Raw genomic sequence first — 20,146 nt, 5'->3', positions numbered from 1 at the left:
AATAAATAAATAAATAGCCAAAAATGCATCTTTTTAGGGATGTACAAAAATCAGGACCCTGTAAGTTATCAACTGACGTGTTTTCTTTATTTAAATGACTTATCAGTAAATGCTGAAAATTTAGATGAAACAGGCGGGTGTGTCCATCTTTTTTTTACAGTCTATGGAAACAGGAGTGTGGAGGACTCCTATATAGTAACACTACCCACTTCTGAGGGGGGTTTTGAACAGGACATGGAGTTTGAAGGTCAGGGCCACCCTTCATAGTATATTTCAGTGGTAATGGGCTTTTTTTCAAATCTATCAATATTTCTCTTATTGCTGCAAGTTTTTACATTGACCAGCATTTACCTACAGCAATAACTACAGGCAATACTTGAGACTGTCCTGAATGTGACCGATACACTATCAAGGCTACCACCTTACTTATATCATGCCACTTGGCACTTTTCATAAGGCATATCCCATGGGAAAATGAAGTTATACAATTTTGTGAAGTGAAATCCCTTTGAATACAAAATCATTGACCACAAAACACAATGTGATTTCAAAGAATACGACACTATGCCACATGTCCAAAAATGGTAATATCATGGTCCTTTATGGCTATTGACCTCAGTCTTTTTATTAGTGAGGTGTACTTAAATAACACGACTGCTGATATTACTATCTTATTAGACGCGTGTGTTTGTGTTTGTGTTTTCCTCCTTTGTAAATCATTTTCCATGACGCTTCTGCTAAACGAATGAATGTAAACAAGGAACAAACACGTTCATTCTTTGTTTCCAAGGGAACTTCGAAGAAGACGGCGAACTTCCGGCGTGACTTCAGTTGCTGCAGCTTCACGCTCAGAGTGATGTGAGAGAGAGAGAGACACAGACATGGAGTTCAACTGAGCAACAAAGTAACGGATGAGCCGCAGCACTTAAACGGCCGGGCGGGCGGGCGGACGCTGGAAACGATTCTCCTCGGAAGCGCAAAAGGAGATCGCGGGTTGCAAACGGCGGTTTTATAATAGATCAGCGTAAAGATGAAGCTCTTGAAGCCGAGTTGGGTCAATCACAATGGTGAGAGCAGCAGCCCGACTGTGTGTGTGTGTGTGTGTGTGTGTGTGTGTGTGTGTGTTTGTGCAAGAATCCGGGGCTTCAACTTGCGCTTTTGTTATGTAGAGGGACGGATCTGGTCTCCTCTGCAGTGTTGTGCTTGCGCTCGGATTCTTTTCTGCACATTTTAGCGCAACAAGAATCACAGTAACCGACTGTTTTGAGCTTGGCTGGTTTTTAAGAAGCCAAACCAAAAATATATGATGTGCACACCACCCATTTTGAAGTTGCAAAAGACAGGCAGGCAGACCTGTGACATGGGTCGTTCAAGCTGGAGCTGATGGCTGTTATTGCACTGTGAAAATTAAGTCATTTATGTCATTTAAGAGATTATCTGGTCATAATTAACCGATTAAATCAAGTATGTGACATTGTTTATATCTGTTATATGCTAATGTGGCCTTTTTAACCTGCTTTGAACTGCATGTATTGTATACAGTACATTTGTTGTGTTCTATCATTGCATATTTTTTGACTCTTTGACCATAGTAGACATGTATTTGTGTTGTAAGAGTGTTTTTGTTTTCAGGTAAACCGATATTCTCAGTTGATATCCATCCAGATGGAACTAAGTTTGCTACAGGTGGCCAAGGTGAAAATTCAAACCCTCCAACATATATTTTCCTGTTATTTTATTGGCTAACTAAAGTATAGCTTTCATATTTTATTTATTTATTTTTGTAAAAGGAAGTTTAATTACAGTCCTAATTTAATAGTTTGTCATTAGGAACTAATATTTTCTATGCTGATGGACAGGTGAGGACTCTGGGAAAGTGGTCATCTGGAATATGGCCCCGGTTCTTCGAGAAGAGGATGAGAAGAATGAGAATATTCCTAAATTGCTTTGTCAGATGGACAATCACTTAGGTATGACCTGTTTATCTCTATCCTCTGTTTCACAGAAAAGGCTTAAGCTAGTCCCAGACTAAAATGCATGTTTGAGCTGTTTTAACTGAAAGCAACTTGCACTGGCATATCTTTAAAATATGTAATTGTTTTGTCTCAAAGATGCACACCAGTAATGTGTTTTTTTTTTTTTTTTTTTTTTTTCTAAGGCACGTTTATAAAAATGCCCTAATTGAACTCGGGCCTAATCCTGGCTTAATCTAAGCCCTGTCTGTGAAACCAGGCTATGAAGTAACAAAGAACATTTGTGAATTGTTGCTCTCTTAATACTTCATTTTGTTGCATTTAGACACATATTTTGCTCCCAACATTCAAAAGAAAAATTCAGAGACTGTCTAGATTGTATCTTCTCACTTAAATGTATTTTAAACTCCTTTGGATATGAACTGCACTGACAGAATGTGAGACAGAATGTGTGACACTGATGAATATTCAGTATCTAATCAAATGTTTTATGTAACTTTGTGCATTTCAGCATGTGTGAATTGTGTGCGCTGGTCAAATAATGGCTTATACCTGGCGTCAGGAGGAGATGACAAACTGGTCATGGTGTGGAAGAGAGCAGCGTGAGTAAAACTGACATTTTTTTTCTCCAACTTTAAAACACTTCTCATTGATCGAAATTATATAACAATTAAAGGTGCAATAAGCGATTTCTAAGAAACACTTGATATTATCGAAGGCGATTCATCTGCGATATGAATGCGATATTGCGTGGCTTGTCAGTGATCTACGGCTCTGTCTATTAAATGCCGCTCCATTTGAAAGCAGGTGATGGAGATTTAGCAGTAATCAGGGAACCGGCTTTACTGACGAAATGCGCGTGACAATCTCATGCGATATATCGTGCAGCCCTATCAAAAATAGAACGAGGCATCAGTTTACTGTCAGAGATTTGTCGCCTGTGTTGCACTGCTTCCAGTGTAGACAACATCACTAATTAATTATAACTGGTTCTATTATCTTTTGTCGCATCGCATCGCGACACTCACATCCAGTAGGGACACAGTGTAAACAAACACACCCCTTCTTTCATTGCTCCGACCCCAAAATGCCCAAACGCAATGCAAGAGTGGATGTCTCTTTGTCATCGCTGAAAGCAAAGCAAAATAATACTCCAGACAAACAATGACACTCAAAACTGTCCTGTTACTATAGCTAACATTACAACAACAGCTTATCTTGGTTCTATGAAACATAAAAAATAATGTTACTTACATACATATGGAGTAGAAACAACGCAACCTCCCAATCCATTTTCAGGCTTTCACGCTTAGGTTTCTCACTGGAAAGCTTTTCTTAAAGCTCTTGCCTGATCATAACCCTGCTTTTTCCTGTGATATTCCTCTGACCTTTTCTCTTTTGAAATGTCTCTCATCCATCTCTCTTTCTACAGTCTTTCTTTTAACCTCCATCTTGCTCACTCTCTGTCTGCTCCCCATCATGAGTGGATACGCCCTCTAACTATTGATTGGCTACAAGTGTGTCGTGGTGCTCGGTCCAATCCACTTTCAACAGCGTTTCTCAGAAATCGCTTACTGCATCTTTAAAGAAAACAAAAAGAATTGGTAAAACAGTGAGTTTTGTGTAATCACAGTTAGTTTTGAGATTAGTTCCAACATTTAAAAAAAAATGTATATTAACTTTTTGAAATGTTCTAATAATATTAATATATTTATATGTATTTGAATAGGAAAGTTTTTAAAAATAAGGATGTGACACAACAAATAATATTTTTTTTTAATAGTGCATTCTCAGTCTGTCTACTGGAATACATGTTTATTTCCCAACTTTTGAATGCAGATTGTTGACTTTCTTTTGTTTTATAAGACACAAACAGAAGCCACACATGCATCCACGCGCAGACCTTTGAGGTATTTTGTGGTATTTCTTTTGTTAAACAGTTTCATAGGGCCAAGCACGGTGTTTGGATCCAGCAGTAAACTGGCTAATGTGGAACAGTGGAGGTGCGTCATGATTCTGAGGAACCACACGGGAGGTGAGGAGAAAAATGCTGCCTATGTGATTGCTGGATATTGTCCTCGGTTTTGGCATTGTGTGAAGCACATGTGGTGTTTTCTCTCAATCTGATTCAGATGTAATGGATGTCGCCTGGTCACCTCATGATGTCTGGCTCGCGTCCTGCAGTGTGGATAATACCATCGTTATATGGAACGCTCGAAAATTTCCAGGTGAAAAGTGAATTTGGATCTAAGAAAAAGTCTTGCGTCATTTGTTTGCAGATGGCACTTGGGTTTGATGTGTTTCTAATGCAATGACATTAAATGGTTAGTTCACCCAAAAATGAAATATCTGTCAATTACTCTCTCATGTAGTTCCAAACCCGTAAGACTTTCGTTCATCTTCGAAACACAAATGAAGATATTTTTAGTGAAATCTGAGAGTTTAATCTAAATCTTCTAAAGAGACATGATCGCTTTATATGATGAACAGATTTAATTTAAATATATAGAGTACTCAAATATTAAAAAGGTCAACTTGCTTGACATGCAGGAACAAACCCCACTGGTTCTTGCGGAAGTGTGCTGGTGTGACACGCAAGAATGAACCTTATTGGTTCTCATACTTGAGCTCCTGTTTACCAAATTTGAGTTCTCTATGTACATTTGCTCATCAATGTGTATTGTTTATATGTTAATAAAGCCTAAATTAAATCTGTTCATCATATAAAGTGATTGTACCTCTTGGATTTAACTGCTGAATTCATATGAATTTATTTTACAATCTCTTTATGAACGTTTTGACTTTTAGACCTTCAGAAATGTCTCAGATTCATTAAAAATATCTGTTTCGAAGATTAATGAAAGTCTTATAGGTATGGAACAACATGAAGGTGAGTAATTGATGATTCATTATTGGATGAACTAACCCTCTAAGTGTGGCTTAAGTGCCTAAATACTGTTATGGCCACTCTAATAACATCTAGGTTATTTTTGTCAGGGAATATTATAGAGGTTTGGCTTCTGTATCAATAATTTCAGTTCTGAATCAAAGCATCAAAGACTGAACTTTTTAATTTGCTTTTGTCTGTGTATGCCACAGATATTGTGATGACTTTAAAGGGACACACAGGGCTGGTGAAAGGCCTGACGTGGGACCCTGTTGGAAAGTACATTGCCTCTCAGGCAGACGACCATAGCCTGAAGGTCTGGAGGACCATGGACTGGCAGCTGGAGACAAACATCACAAAACCCTTTAGTGAAGTAAGACTTCAGACTTCACACTGCTGGCCAGAAATGCCAGTTTGGGATTGTATTTACTTTTTTGTTTATGCTATTTTCATTTTGCTTATTTTCGTCTTTAAATTGTTTACATTCACTTGACCCTGTGTTCTCTCTTTTTTTCCTTCTCTCTTGCTTTGATCCAGTGTGGCGGCACCACACACGTCCTGAGGCTGAGCTGGTCTCCAGATGGTCAGTACCTGGTTTCAGCTCACGCCATGAATAATTCTGGGCCCACAGCTCAGATCATCGAACGTGACGGCTGGAAAACCAACATGGATTTTGTGGGTCATCGAAAAGCTGTTACTGTGGTGGTTAGTGTTTGCTCAAATCATTCATATTTCACAGAGAAGCATGCATTGAAATCTCCATCATGGTTTTTACTGCAGTATATGCTTTTGTTTTAATGAAATCATGATCATTTTTAGAATTGGCCAAGCTCTATAATTTGATTCTTATCTCTTTATGAATTCCTCTCTATCTCTCTGCAGAAGTTTAATCCTAAGATCTTTAAGAAAAAACAGAAGAATGGCAGCACGCCCAAACCCAGCTGCCCGTACTGCTGCTGTGCTGTGGGTAGTAAGGACCGCTCACTTTCTGTATGGGTAAGAGACTTCTCACTAACAACCCTTTTTTTTTTTTTATCCTTCATCAGCCACATTCGCTAACTGGTTGTTGTGATTATATTTTAAAATGTTATTTATTCCTGTGATGGCAAAGCTAAATTTACAGCAGAATTTTCACCCATTACTCCAGTCTTCAGTGTCACACGATCCTTTAGAAATCATTCATTTGGTGGGGGAAAAAAGATCTTGTTATTATCAATGTTGAAAAGGGTTGTGCTGTTTAAAGGGTTAGTTCACCCAAAAAATGAAAATTCTGTCATTCCAAACCCGTAACACCTTCGGAACACAAATCAAGATATTTTTGAAGAAATCCGAGTTGTTGTTTTTTTTTTAGTTGTTTTTTTTATCCAACATAGAAAGCAACATAATTACCACATTCAAGGTGAAAGTACTCAACGTGACTACAGTGGCTCAGCCTTAATGTTAGGAAGTGTTGAAAATACTTTTTGTGTGCAAACGCAAAACAAAAATAACAACTTTATTCAACAATTTCATCTCTCCCCTGTCAGTCATCTACGCTGTTTATGTTGTATAGACAGTGCAGGCTTCCAGGATCTTTGCCAGGACACTGACTCAGTATTAGATTCATTTCTAAATGAATAGAAAGTTTAAAAGAACAGCATTTATTTTGAAATATAATCTTTTGTAATGTAAAATGTAAAAGCAATGTAGAAGTCTGTCTAAAAAACAGTTTGAAGTCTTCTGTCACTTTTGATCAATTGAATGCATCCTTGCAGAAATAAAGTATTAATTTCTTCCAGAAAAATGTTACTGGCCTCAAACTGTAGTGTAAACAATATTGTAGTTATGCTGTACTCAAAAATATTTTTTAATGTTAAAACTGACAACTGACATGAGAAGGCAATAAATCACATCTCATCCATGTTAACGAGTTTTTTGTCCTAACCAGCTGCAACCATGACAATACATTTTGTCAGTCCCTCTGGACTGTGGAGTATTCCAAAGCTCCACATAATATGCGCTGACTCATTTTGTTGTTGTTTTACACAGTATTTTGCTTTCAATGAGGACAGAAAAATGACATTTTTTCACGCAGTGTAAGGGAATAGTTTCTGAATATTAAGATAATGCACCTTGAATCAGTTGTCCTTCTCTTGTTTTTCAGCTCACCTCACTCAAACGTCCCCTGGTTGTCATCCATGACCTCTTTGATAAATCTATTATGGATATTACATGGTAAGAAAACAGCTTTTCTATTTTCCAAGCTTTGTAAAGCATTGTAGACATTGTAGTTGGGTAAAAACGTATATCCAACTGACGACTGCTGGTCTTGCATGAGAATGTTGTAAATGGATTGTATCTCTCAGGACACTGAATGGGCTGGGACTCCTGGTGTGCTCTATGGATGGGACTGTGGCCTTCCTGGACTTTTCGCAGGATGAACTGGGCGATCCCTTGAATGAAGAAGAAAAGGTGGAGAAAACACACACACACACACACACACACCAGTGTTGGAAAAACTACCAAGTTAACTAACAAAAGTAGCTAACATTGCAACAATAAATTTTCAATTATATAATTATTATATTATAAAAAAAATAGTTTATTTGGCACACAAAAGGTGATATTTATGTTGGACACGTTTAGTTAATTATTTACTTATGAATTAAATTATTAATAAAAGAATCGTTTTTGAACCATTTGTTGAACAAATTTGCTCACGTGAATTAAATCTCTACGTAAAGGGATACACAAGACAAGGCGAGTGTTTGCTAATTAATTTCGGTTCGCTCAATGCATTGTGACAAAAACAGCAATGCAGGGTTTTGCTGTGCTACACTGCTCCTAGTTGGGGGAAAGTAGCTTGTTAGAGGGAAAAGCCACACTGTTTTAAAATCAGCTGAGCTACTGTCATGTCTCTTCAACACTGCATACATGCACGCACACAAACTAGCAAGGTGTCGGAAAAGTCTTGAGTCTCCAAAATAAGATTTCTGTATATCTTTTTTGTAGAATTCTATTCATCAGAACATCTACGGAAAGAGTCTGGCCATCACAATGGAGTCGCAGCTTTCCAGCACAATCATTGAGAACCCAGAAATGCTCAAGTATCAGCAGGAACGGCAGGGAAACCCGAACCCTAATGGAGCACAGGGAAGCGGTCCTGAGAACCAGACGCACAAACTCACCAATGTGCTCAATGGAGAGTCCCTGGAGGACATCAGGAAGGTCAGAAGAAAGAATATGCAACAATACACACAGCAAATGATTGGAATAGTTTATATACTAAAATTATTTTCGAAAATAATTTGGGTACTCATATTTACAACTCCAGCAATGGCTGACTTGCAAGTTTACTAAGTATAGTTTTATGCTCTGTCAGATTTTAAAATCCAAACTGTCTAGCTTAATTTCTTTGCAGATGCCAGTTGGTTTGATAATTAGGCTGTGTCCACCAAAGCCGGCATATTTTTTTCAATTGTTTTCAAAGGAAGCGCCACGTATTTTAAAAATGCCAGCAGCATGACGATTTTTGCCATTGGCTAGAGTTGAAAAATGTACAGCTTTGGGTAAAACGCAGTGCTTATCACTGTCACTTTTTACCCAGCCGTCCAATCACAGTGGAGAGGGGTGGGACAAATACCACACCAACCAACCTTCCTCTCTTTCTATGTGGTTCATTCAAAACAATTCAAAACAAAGGGCCAGAGCAAGTACTTTACATTGTGTTGAGATTTCTATATTCAGAAACAAACTATCTGTGAAAATCAGATATTAGTAATACTTCCATGGATATTCGATATCATAGCAAAAAAAGCACCTCAAAAATCCTGCAACACTAAGCGCTGTTAAGCACCCGCAGCTAGCCATTTTCAGAAGAGCGCGTTTTCAGGTGGCTAAAATGTTTTGATGGACACATGGCCTTAGGTATCTAAATATATTAAATTCATATATTTCATATGTGGCTTAAGAGTCCAAAAGTGTTTAAGTACATTTTGGGACTACTGTAGGTGTAAATGAAATGGCAGAATCATAATGCTAAGCCCTAATACGCGTAATGAGTGGTTATGTAATATTCAATAGTTTACATGCATATTGGTAGCACTTTATTTTACAGTTCTGTTCCACATGTACATACTCATGTACTTATTGTAGTGATTACAATAATTGGGTAATAACCTAAGCTTAACCCATGTAGTTACCTTATATTACCCAAATACCTTTTTAGTTAAGTACAATGTAAGTAAGTGCATGTACTGTAAAATAAAGTGCAACCTGCATATTGCATGCAAAAGACATAATGTGTGGGTGTGTGATATTAAATAATTTGCATAGACTTGCACACATGCACATCTGTCTGTTTCCCTGTCTATGTATGAATCTGTGTATTTATGTATAATTTAATACCATGGTAACATAGAGGTTTAGAGAGCTTGAATATTTACACTTTTGTTCCCACAGAACATGTTTTCAGGGCTTCAGTTATTATACATGAATTAAAATGCCAGCTTTCAAGTCATTATGTAAATGGTTGCAGTGACAGGATTGTATATTTCACTTTATCTGCTTTAACAAAAACGTTGTTTTTTGGCACGTTTGTTTGGATTGGGCAGAACCTCTTAAAGAAGCAAGTAGAGACTAGAACCGCAGATGGGAGAAGAAGAATCACACCTCTCTGCATTGCACAGCTCGACACGGGGTAACGAACAAGCTCGACAACACATCTAAAATTATCACTTACCTATACCACTGCATGCATTCAGTAGCTGAATCTCTCGTTCTTTTGCCCAGGGACTTCTCGCCAGCATTGTTTAACAGCGTGCCAATCTTGCCGGGGTCGTCCGCATCTACCCAGCTCACCCCTCAGATCTCTTCAGATTCCAGCACGGCCAACTCACTCGGCCTGCGACCTTCCCACGACCCCACCACCACCTCTCCCAACAAAACTACTGAAGAAAACAAGGAGAGGTAAGTGTACATGTATGCAATGTAGCGGTCATGTCCCATTCCCCCTCTGTCTTTCAAATTTCTTTTATTGTCTCTGGTCTCTCTTTCAGTGGAACTGCACCTGTAAACTCAATCGCTATGAAATCGACTCTGCTGTTGACGTCTGCCACCAAAATCGAGCCCATGAAAGCGCTGGATTCGCGATTTACTGAAAGGTCAAAGGCCACACCAGGGGTCACTAGTGTACCTGTCACTATAGGCATCACCCCACTTGACAGGTATTAATGTCTCCATGATAACTGGTGTCATCTTCTAAACTGAGCTTAAAAACTAAAGTTGTTTTGTGTTTTTTTTCTTAGGGTAAAAGACAGCACCTCTGTGAAGGAGCCGAAAGTAAAAGATGAAACCAGCAGCGACAGTGAGGACAAAATCATGGTGAAATCACTCTCTATGGCCAAGAGGAAGGGAGAGATGGAGGGAGGAGAAGTGGTAGAGAAGAGGAAGAAGGGAAGGCCAAGGAAAGATGCCAAAATGATGCCTGTATCACAACCCTTCCCACAGGTGGCATTTCCTCTTTCGAGAGATGTTTGTAAAACAAGAGTTTTGAAATCTAGTAATTGGCCTGTTCAGATCTTTTCTTAGAGGGTTTTACTGTGCAAACTGTGTAACTGCTAAAGCGTAGCATGATAAATAAAGCACTTTTGCTAAAATATTTTTTAAAGAGTATAAAGGTAATTGTTTTTAACATATATAATATGATTTTTATATAAATATATTTATTTACATACAGCATTTTATATGGATATATATATTATACAGTACTGTTCAACAGTTTGGGGTCGGTTTTATATATATATATATATATATATATATATATATATATATATATATATATATATATATATAATTTTTTATTTTTTTTTGTGGAAAGCATGATACTTTTTTTTAGAATTCTTTATGAATAAAGAGTTCAAATAAGCAGCATTTATTTGAAATATAAATTGAATCCTTACTGAATAAGTATTAATTAAAAAAATAAATCTTACTGACCCCAAAGTTTTGAACAGTTTTGTACAAATGTATGTTTATTTGTATATATTTTTGTACATAATAAATATAAAATAAGAAACAAATCTACACTATTCGACTGTGACTGCTGTAATCTACAAACTGTATATAAATAAAGAAAAGACCTGAGAGTCTCTTATGTGACTGGGCATCAAAGATGAATTTTGTTTACTGATTTCTAATTGTTCTCTTCTCTTGTAGACTCCAGTCTCAGTGGAGAAAGAGCCTTCTCGAATAGCAACACCTGTAGTGGTGTTAAAACTTCCTACCCCATCCATACAGAAATCATTCAGCACTCAGGTATGGTGCAAGCACTCTCTACACCTAAGATATTAGTTCTGTGTTTACAATTAATGCTCTTGACAGATCATATTGTGTCAACAGGAGAATAAATAAGTTATGAGAGGATTCAAATCAGCTAATAATAAAAGCAAAATTTACATGGACTTAAATCCACAGTTTCATTTTGAATTCAATTTTTTTTAACTTGCATGCGTAGGTGGGCACAGACTCCGTCACATATCTGGAGGTGGAGAACGAGGTCTCTGTAGTGTCTGGAGCTCGTCTTAGTCAGCTCAAATGGAGCAGAGAGGGCAGAGAGTGGGACACACTGCTGCCCAGTCGCATCATCATAGCCACAGGGAGCAGGTGAGCATGTAACGCGTATTAAAACACACACCGCAATATCGCGTTCATAATCGCGTTCATAATCGCAGATGAATCGCCTTCGATTATGAACGCGATATTGCGTAGCTTGTCCGCGAACTACGGCTCTGTATATTAAGTGCCGCTCCATTTGAAAGCAGGTGATGGACATTTACCACTAATCACAGAACCGGCTTTACTGACGAGACACGCATGACAATCTCATGCGATTAATCGTGCAGCCCTACGATTTTGACATTTCAACTAAAACTGCCTTATTTTTATCTTTTCATAGCGATGTCGTTGCCGTAGCATGCGAGGACCGCACGCTTTCTGTCTTCACTGCATGTGGACGGAGGCTGATTCCATCCATCATGCTGCCCGCCCCCATGTCAGCACTTCATTGCTCAGGCCACTTCGTCATGGCGCTGACGGCATCAGCCACGCTGTCTGTCTGGTACTGACCCATCCTCTCCGTTTCTCAATAGAAAAGTCAAGAGAAGTAATTTGTTTGTTAAAACGTGGCTGTATTTATAACAGCAGTCAGGTTGATTTATTACATCTTCTTTTTTAAAGGTCAGTGATTAAGTAAAATCTGAAAGATCTAGATTTCATGTTTAATGGCTGGTATTGTCTTTTTTTTTCTGCAGGGATGTTCAGAAACAGACAGCTTTGGTCAAAAATGAATCTCTGAATCCAATCCTATCAGGTGTGATTTTGTTTTCTTTCTTGAATAAGTTAAAGGGATAGTTCACCCAAAAATAAAAATTCTATCATCATTTACTCCCCCTCAAGTTGTTCCAAACCTGCATACATTTTTTTGATCTGTTGAACACAAAGAAAGATATTTGGAAGAATGTTTGTAACCAAGCAGATCTTAACCCCCCATTGACTACCATAGTATCTTTTTTCCTACTATGGTAGTCAATGGGGTGAGATCTTCTTGGTTACAAACATTGTGGAACAACTTGAGGGTGAATTTTTATTAATTTTTGGGTGAACTATCCCTTTAATGAGCTTTTCCTTCTTTTTATATCTTTAAGTGGAGCTTATTAATTAACCCTTTGCTAAGCTCCACCCTCTTATTTACTGTAGCAAACAGTACATTTCTGCAAAAAATATGAATTTTACTGTTCATAAATTTTCAAAACCTGATTAGATATTATTGTTACATAGGCTGGAAAATATTTTTTATCATTTGTTAAATGTGATTTTTAAAAAAGACTGTGTATAAGAGTCAAGGCAAACATTTTCCAAAAGAAAAGAAAGAGCGATCACAGGTGGTAACTTTCATGTAAGTGAACAGTTCTGAACATTTCTGAACACTTTCACTATGATGCTGAGAACTCTTCGTTTAGACATTATGTTAAAGCAAATGTAGGTGTTCCTACTCATGTTCTACAGTAGCTTTTTACTGTATTTTAAATAATGTCTTTAAAATTGCATTTAAAAACTATCAAAATATACTACTTTTTTGTAAAGAATTTAATACTTTTATTCAGTAAGACCAGATTAAATTGATCAAAAATTACAGTGAGCAGTTTTATTCATAAAAATGTTGCATTGCATTTATAAAGATTTGTTTTACAAATAAATGCTGTTCTTTTGAACTATTCATCGAATTCTGATTTAAAAAATTTATCACACTTTCCACAAAAATATTAAGCAACTGGTTCCAAAATTGATAAGAAATGTTTCTTGAGCACCAAATCAACATATTAGAATGATTTCTGAAGGATCATGTGACACTTAAGACTGGAGTAATGATGCTGAAAATTCAGAATTGCAGGAATAAATTACAATTTATATTAAAACAGATGTTATTTTAAATTGTAATAATACTCCAAAACAGGGCTTGAGATTTACACCTGCCAACCCTACTAGCCACTATATATATATATATATATATATATATATATATATATATATATATATATATAAAATTTTTTTTTTTTTTTTTTTTTTTTTTTTTATAAAAGACTAATATATATTAGTCTTTTCTAAAGGCAATAATAAACTAAGTGCAATGTAGTGTTGTCAAAAATATTGATTTTTCGATACACATTGATACTGAAATATCTGAAACGCTTCCAGTACTAATTTTTCGCAGAATAGATACACGATACCATCTGCGCTTTCCTGCTCTCTCATCTCTTCGACAGCGAGTTGACACAAACCTGCTTCCCCTCACTCACTCATTTCATTTGTGGTGGATGAATATTGTTGGTGTTACAGGGCTTGAATTTCGGCGTGGGATTGTGCGTATTGCTGATAATTTTACTAATTCCCACAGATTTTGTGCTTACACCCAAAATGCGTGTGCATAAAGCCGCCGCTCAGTACTAAATTGAGTTCTTTTTTGCTGCTTATTGCGCTTAAACAGTCAAATACACACAAAATAATGTCAAAATGCCGGTCTTGGCGAGTATTCACATAAAAGCGGTCAGTTATGTTTTAAGTGAATGTAAAGAGTTGAGAATTAAAGCACATGTAATAGTATAATGGATCAGTGCATCAGGCCTTAAAGTGACAGCAGCCTAATATTCCAATTATAATATTATGAGATAATTTTTAAAGATATCAGTGGCAGTTTTTCACCATGGTATCAATGTCAAAATTGTAGCCAGTGAAAATGCTGAGTGGCTAGTAACTTTGGAAAACCAAAGGTTTTTTTTTTTTTTTTGATCATATAAATGCAGCCTTTGCAAGATACTTTTTTCAAAAACAAATTTTGCGTACCACAAACTTTTGAATGGTAGTGTAGCATAGAAGTGCCGAATTACATAACAAAAGAGTTTGCCTGTGAAAATGATGGGCAGCAACAATTTGACAAATGAATTCTTTATCTTAAATCAATTGAAATATTATACCTCATCTCTCTCTTACTCCAGGCACAGACGCCACAGTTAGTCAGTCTCTTTTGACCCAGCAAGGTGTAGCTGTGGTGGCGTTGTCAAATGGAAAAACATACTGCTTCAACTCATCGCTGGAGACCTGGTGAGTGATGTACAAAAACCATATATTAAGTCAAGTTCCACTAACATGTAACAACCAGAATGTTGTGTTCATGAGTGAATTGTGTTGTGGACTGCTGTCTAAATACTTTTTTGGGCCGCTATGATTTTTCTGTCTCTGATATTTCTATCTTTTCTCTTCATATCTAACAGGAATTTGATCGCAGATAAGCAGGACTCTCTGGTACAGTGTGCAGACTTCCGCAATTGCTTGTCCTCTCAGGATGCTTTGGGCTCCATGGGGCCATTGGCTCTTACACAGGGCCGTAATCTGAGGTAATAGTGATTGCTGTGCTTTGCTAATGCTGCTTTCTGATTGGATGACAATCAGCCTTGTAGAGTAACTATCTCACTTTTTGTCTCTCTCAGTGCGGGGCGGTTGGCATCTCGCTTGTCTTCGACGACTCACCATTTGCAGCAGGGAATAACTCTGGCCTTCTTAGAGAACCAGCTCTCCTCCACCCTAATCCTCCTCTCAGCAAGCGAGTACAGACACTGGCTTCTCATCTACGCACGTTTCCTCGTAAATGAGGGTGAGAGAGAAGGTGGTCAACTGGTAGAAAAAAGAGAGTCAAGAGGGTCCATTAGAAATTAAAATGCTGCCCACTTTCTGTCTTTGGTATTGAGAAATAACTCTGTGTATCTTTGCAGGTTATGAGCAGAGGTTAAGGGAACTATGTCAGGATTTACTGGGACCAGTTCACAAATCCAGTAGCAGCTCCTGGGAGCCAACTGTCCTGGTATTATTCTTTCCTCTTTACTTAAACCTATTATGCTTTTTTACTTTTTCAATGTTCTTATGTATAATGTTGCTGTTTGAGCAAGTAAATGGAAGTCCAATGTGAGTTATTTTCTATATCAGTAAGCACTGTTTCTGATCTCCCTGAAATGCCTCGACTGTCTTTTAAATTTTCCTCCGGGAATGTACACATCACAATAATCCCTTATTTAAATAATTCTAGCCCAAGGCATACTCAAGAAAAGGGGCAAGGTCTTGGTTGAGTTGCGTTAGTATTGTTTTGAAACTTGTGGTTATGGTAAGGGCCGTGATATTTCCGAAACGTGCTCAAAGTGATTGACCAATCACAACACAGTGGTCTAGCTGACCAATCAGAGCACACTGTGCTTTTCAGAAGGAGGAGCTTCATAGAGACAGGAACTAACAGACCGTTACTGACAGACTGAGAAAAGAGGTGCTGCGATAATGTAAAATATGTGGAAAATAATGCGTTTTATTTAACATTCAAGCATGTTTATACAATTAACAAGGCTTCACTATCTTCTGTGTCTATTTCAGGGTCTGAGAAAGAGGGATCTGCTGACAGAGGTGCTGCCTGTGATTGGTCAGAATTTGCGGTTCCAGAGACTCTTCACCGAGTACCAGGATCAGCTCGAATTGCTGCGTATAAAATAGCACTTCACCTTTGACCTTTTGATGTTTCACCCGACCCCCTTCCTGGCCTGTACATGTGCTAACAATCTGCCTTAGCTTTCACTGACAGCACTGTCTATAACGCAGACATGGACACTAATAAAAATGGACAAAAATAATGATGCTTTTTTTAAGAATTAATTTGTTAAATGAATTTATTAATTATGTTTGTAAACTTTGTGCCGGTGGTAAGAAAGAGGAAAGGATGGGATAACTCGAATTTTGGGATAATTTTGTTCAAGCACAAAGTTTGCATGGCAGTCATCTTAAAACTGGATGTTTTTACTTCTCAACTAAAAGTTGATAGTGGTGATCCAACTCTCCCTCCCTCCTTTCTTTTTGTCTTTCTCTTTCTGTTCCTATTTGTACAGCCACTTGTCATTTATTTGTAAATGTTTGTAAAAGGCAATTTTTTTCTCCGTTTTCTATAAAATTAAGAAAATGGTAAACCTTCAATTAATAAGGAATAAACAATTTACCAGTTCTAAAATCTGTTGCTCTGTTCTTTCTTTCTCTCTCTCTCTCTCTCTCTCTCTCTCTCTCTCATGGGTAAGATTGGCTTTTGGTGATTTATTTTCTGTGGTGGTACAAAATGACTAAAATCAAGACATTTGTATTGGTTTTTATTTAGTACTACCTTGTTTTGAGCAGGTGGTGGTAGTAGAGATCTGATGTTAAACAATATGGTGATCTGGTGTTTCTGCGGAGTCCAAAATTAACACTCTCTAAAAGTAGAAATGGGCTTTAGCCAAAAAAAAAAAAAAACGTAAGAAACCTGTTGGTTGGAATCTTTTTCTAGAATCTGCAACATGTATAATATAATCTGAATCTAGCTAATATAAGTGTGACGCATGACTTAAATAAAATTATGTACAGTACTGTTCAAAAGTTTGGGGATGGCAAAATTGTATGTTCAGTTACCAAAGTTGCATTTATTTGATTTAAAAAAAAAGTAGTAAAAACAGCAATATTGTGAAATATTACAATTAAAAATAACTTTTCTATTTAAAGCAGAACTAAGTAACTTTTTACCTTCATAAATAGTTTTCTAAGTCCTTACGATGGTTAATTGACTAATTGGTGTGTTTGAGGCGTGCACTAACCCCCTCTGGCACGTCTACGCCAGAAAACAGCACTTGCAAGTTGAGCTGCACCGGCCCGACACAATCTCGCCTCATGTTCACGTTCACGCGAGAGTGATTTTGTCAAGTGCTGTTTGCTTTACGGTAATTCAAAAACAATGTATATATGACTTTATAAGACAATTTTGAAAATTACCCACCTCCATCAATATTTCTTGTACTGTATTTGCAAAACTACTGCGCTGGTGAGCGTTGTAGTTGTTGTAGTCCAGAGCTGCGCTTGGAGTATTACTGAGTATTATGGAGTATTCACTGAAGGAAACTGTAGGGGGAGCTTCACAAATCTGAGTTCCGCTTTAATATGTTTAAATAATTTATTGCTGTGAACTCAAGGCTGAATTTTCAGCACTTCAGCCTTCAGTGTCACATGATCCTTCATAAATAAAATGAATATGACTTGGTGATCAAGAAAGGTTTCTTAAATCAATTTTGCAAACAGTTAAAGGGTTAGTTCACCCAAAAAGGAAATTTTGTCATTTATTACTTACCCTCATGCCGTTCCACCCCCGTAAGACCTTTAATCTTCAGAACACAAATTAAGATATTTTAGTTGAAATCCGATAGCTCCTTGAGGCCTCCATAGGGAGCAATGGACACTTCCTCTCTCAAGATCCATAAAGGTACTAAAAACATTTAAATAGGTTCATGTGAGTACAGTGGTTCAATATTAATATTATAAAGCGACGAGAATATTTTTGGAGCGCCAAAAAAAACAAAATAATGACTTGTTTAGTGATGGCCGATTTCAAAACACTGCTTCATGAAGCATCGGAGCACAGTGAATCAGTGTGTCGAATCATGATTCAGATCGCGTGTCCAACTGCCAACGGCTGAAATCACGTGACTTTGTCGCTCCGAACAGCAGATTCGTTACACTGATTCATTTATGCTCCGGTGCTTCCTGAAGCAGTGTTTTGAAATCGGCCATCACTAAATAAGTTGTTATTTTGTTTGTTTTTTGGCGCTCCAAAAATATTTTAGTCGCTTTATAATATTAATATTGAACCACTGTACTCACATGAACCGATTTAAATATGTTTTAGTACCTTTATGGATCTTGACAGAGGAAGTGTCATTGCTCCCTATAGAGAATACGATTCTGACGTCACGCCACGTTGAGTTCTGGGTAACTTCTTTGTTTATACGCCATCTTGACAGGATCGCGCAGCCTTTCCGTCATTGAGTTTAGTTCAGTAATTTGTTTTCTGTCATGATTGTGAAAAAATTCACCATTATATGTCATTAATGCTGCATCGATAATGGCGATAGTAACTCTGATAATCGTTCTGAGAGAGAACTGGACAACAAGCAACGTTTTTTGCCTTTTCTACGTGTAAAAACAGCAAGGGAAGCAGGTTGAGGAGATGACGAGAAGACGCCGAATGGCAAATCTTTTAGTAATGGCACTGATTAAACCCACTGCATATCACTCAATAAAAGAATCACATTGCTGAGTGTTTTTTGAAATTTTTGGTTTAATAATTAACATTACCGTTTGCGAGTCTGACTCTCACTCCGCTCGTGAATTAGTAGAACTTGAATGGGGACATTCAAATGCTTTTAAGAATGAAGAGACACCGAGACAAACACAAGATTCTGTACATATCTGTTAAAGCATACTGTGTGGAGAACGCGTTGCGTTCATATTCAGGGCTCGTCTGCACATCTTTTAATATAATGTCATCATAATACACTAAGCCAGCGTTTTTAAAATGTGCTCTTGCAAGGACTCACTACTAAACTGTTGACAAGCTCCTAGGGTTTTGATTTTGTTTGTCATCTGTTGAAATAAAAATACAGTGTGTTCGTGTCCGTCTGTCCGCTGACTGACCTCTAATCTCTGATTCTCTGGGATCGTGGAAAGGAATATTTACAATGACAACAGTTGTAGGCCTACTCAATATGCTCGTTTAAGCATCATTTAAACGTTTCCAACAAATAAATGAATCGACTTTTCTCAGCGTGTTGAACACATACTTTTATTTGGATATTCATTCCATGGCTGAAGCAGCAGCGAGCGTCCAGCATGCGACACGGTAAACAGATGAACATTGTAAACGAAATTCTACAAAACTTCAGTGAAAAACATAAAAATAAATAAAATTATCATGCAATGCTATAAAATAGCTTCTGTTCCCTGCAAACGATACCATTAAAAATGTGAATGTTGCACTTAATGGCAGAAACAAAACAAAAGGTAAGCAAGTATCTGTATTAATTTCAGTGCAAGTAGTAGGGGGCGATCCTGTCAAAATGGCGGCGCCGCCCCGGCATGCAACGAGGCATGACGTCGGTTCGTATTCTCTATGGAGGCCTCACGGAGCTATCAGATTTCAACTAAAATATCTTAATTTGTGTTCTGAAGATTAACGAAGGTCTTACGGGTGTGGAACGGCATGGGGGTGAGTAATAAATGACAGAATTTTCATTTTTGGGTGAACTAACCCTTTAAAGGTGCACTATGTAACTTTTTTTGTTTAAAATTAACAAAAAATAAATGAGCCAATCATCGTCTTACCGTGATTCACTATGGTAAGCCTATTTTAAGTGTGATATTTTAGGCTGACGTCACGCGGCAGCGCTTCCGGGTCCAAAAGCTCTATCTCATACCACAAGAAAACAACAAATGGTGCTAATATACACACACGATGTGGTGTAATAGTACAAAAAATATATAATTATAACCTTTATCTCCATACCAAAATCCCAGATGGCCAGACAATGATTCATCTTTTATAAATCGTTAAAATATTAATGTCTGTGATGCTGTGAGCACGGAGACTGTTGTGTTGACTGTAAGTATTTAAAATGTTTAACTTTTTAAAATGATTGATGTTTAATATGAATAAATAGCGCTCATAAACGGCCGTCGATGGCATTCTCAAGTGAAATGAGTCGAGGCTTGGACCCGGAAACGGCGTTCCTTACGTCATGACTTAACAAGCAGATAGAGAATACGAATCTGACGTCACGCCGCATTGAGTTCTGGGTAACTTCTTTGATTATTCGCCATCTTGACAGGATCGCGCAGCCTTTCCGTTATTGAGTTTAGTGCAGTA

The 20,146-nt window shown here is 37.5% G+C and overlaps 1 protein-coding gene across 1 annotated transcript; it reads left to right on the top strand.

Moving 5' to 3' along the window:
- The first annotated feature begins 141 nt into the window (after positions 1 to 141).
- On the top strand, positions 142 to 16,435 carry LOC125267229 (protein HIRA). Its single transcript, XM_048188672.1, has 26 exons — positions 142 to 279; positions 791 to 1,067; positions 1,633 to 1,695; positions 1,860 to 1,970; positions 2,485 to 2,575; positions 3,914 to 4,008; positions 4,106 to 4,201; positions 5,073 to 5,233; positions 5,398 to 5,565; positions 5,743 to 5,856; positions 7,004 to 7,074; positions 7,206 to 7,311; positions 7,852 to 8,067; positions 9,453 to 9,538; positions 9,631 to 9,807; positions 9,897 to 10,064; positions 10,146 to 10,347; positions 11,056 to 11,154; positions 11,354 to 11,502; positions 11,795 to 11,956; positions 12,150 to 12,208; positions 14,391 to 14,496; positions 14,667 to 14,789; positions 14,883 to 15,046; positions 15,165 to 15,253; positions 15,811 to 16,435. Exons 2-26 carry the CDS (start codon positions 1,031 to 1,033, stop codon positions 15,925 to 15,927), a joined length of 3,030 nt encoding a protein of 1,009 aa, XP_048044629.1. The 5' UTR covers positions 142 to 279; positions 791 to 1,030; the 3' UTR covers positions 15,928 to 16,435.
- Positions 16,436 to 20,146: the final 3,711 nt, after the last annotated feature.

This window comes from Megalobrama amblycephala, linkage group LG4 (assembly GCF_018812025.1).
Source record: "Megalobrama amblycephala isolate DHTTF-2021 linkage group LG4, ASM1881202v1, whole genome shotgun sequence".
NCBI lineage: Eukaryota > Metazoa > Chordata > Actinopteri > Cypriniformes > Xenocyprididae > Megalobrama > Megalobrama amblycephala.
Note: the sequence above shows the minus strand (reverse complement) of the source record. Positions and strands in the feature narration are given on the sequence as shown.

Coding starts and splice junctions, on each gene's coding strand:
- LOC125267229 (XM_048188672.1), top strand. CDS start 1,031: ATGAAGCTCTTGAAGCCGAGTTGGGTCAATCACAATG. Junction 1,971..2,484: donor TCAGATGGACAATCACTTAG/GTATGACCTGTT, acceptor TGTGCATTTCAG/CATGTGTGAATTGTGTGCGC. Junction 4,202..5,072: donor GAACGCTCGAAAATTTCCAG/GTGAAAAGTGAA, acceptor TGTATGCCACAG/ATATTGTGATGACTTTAAAG.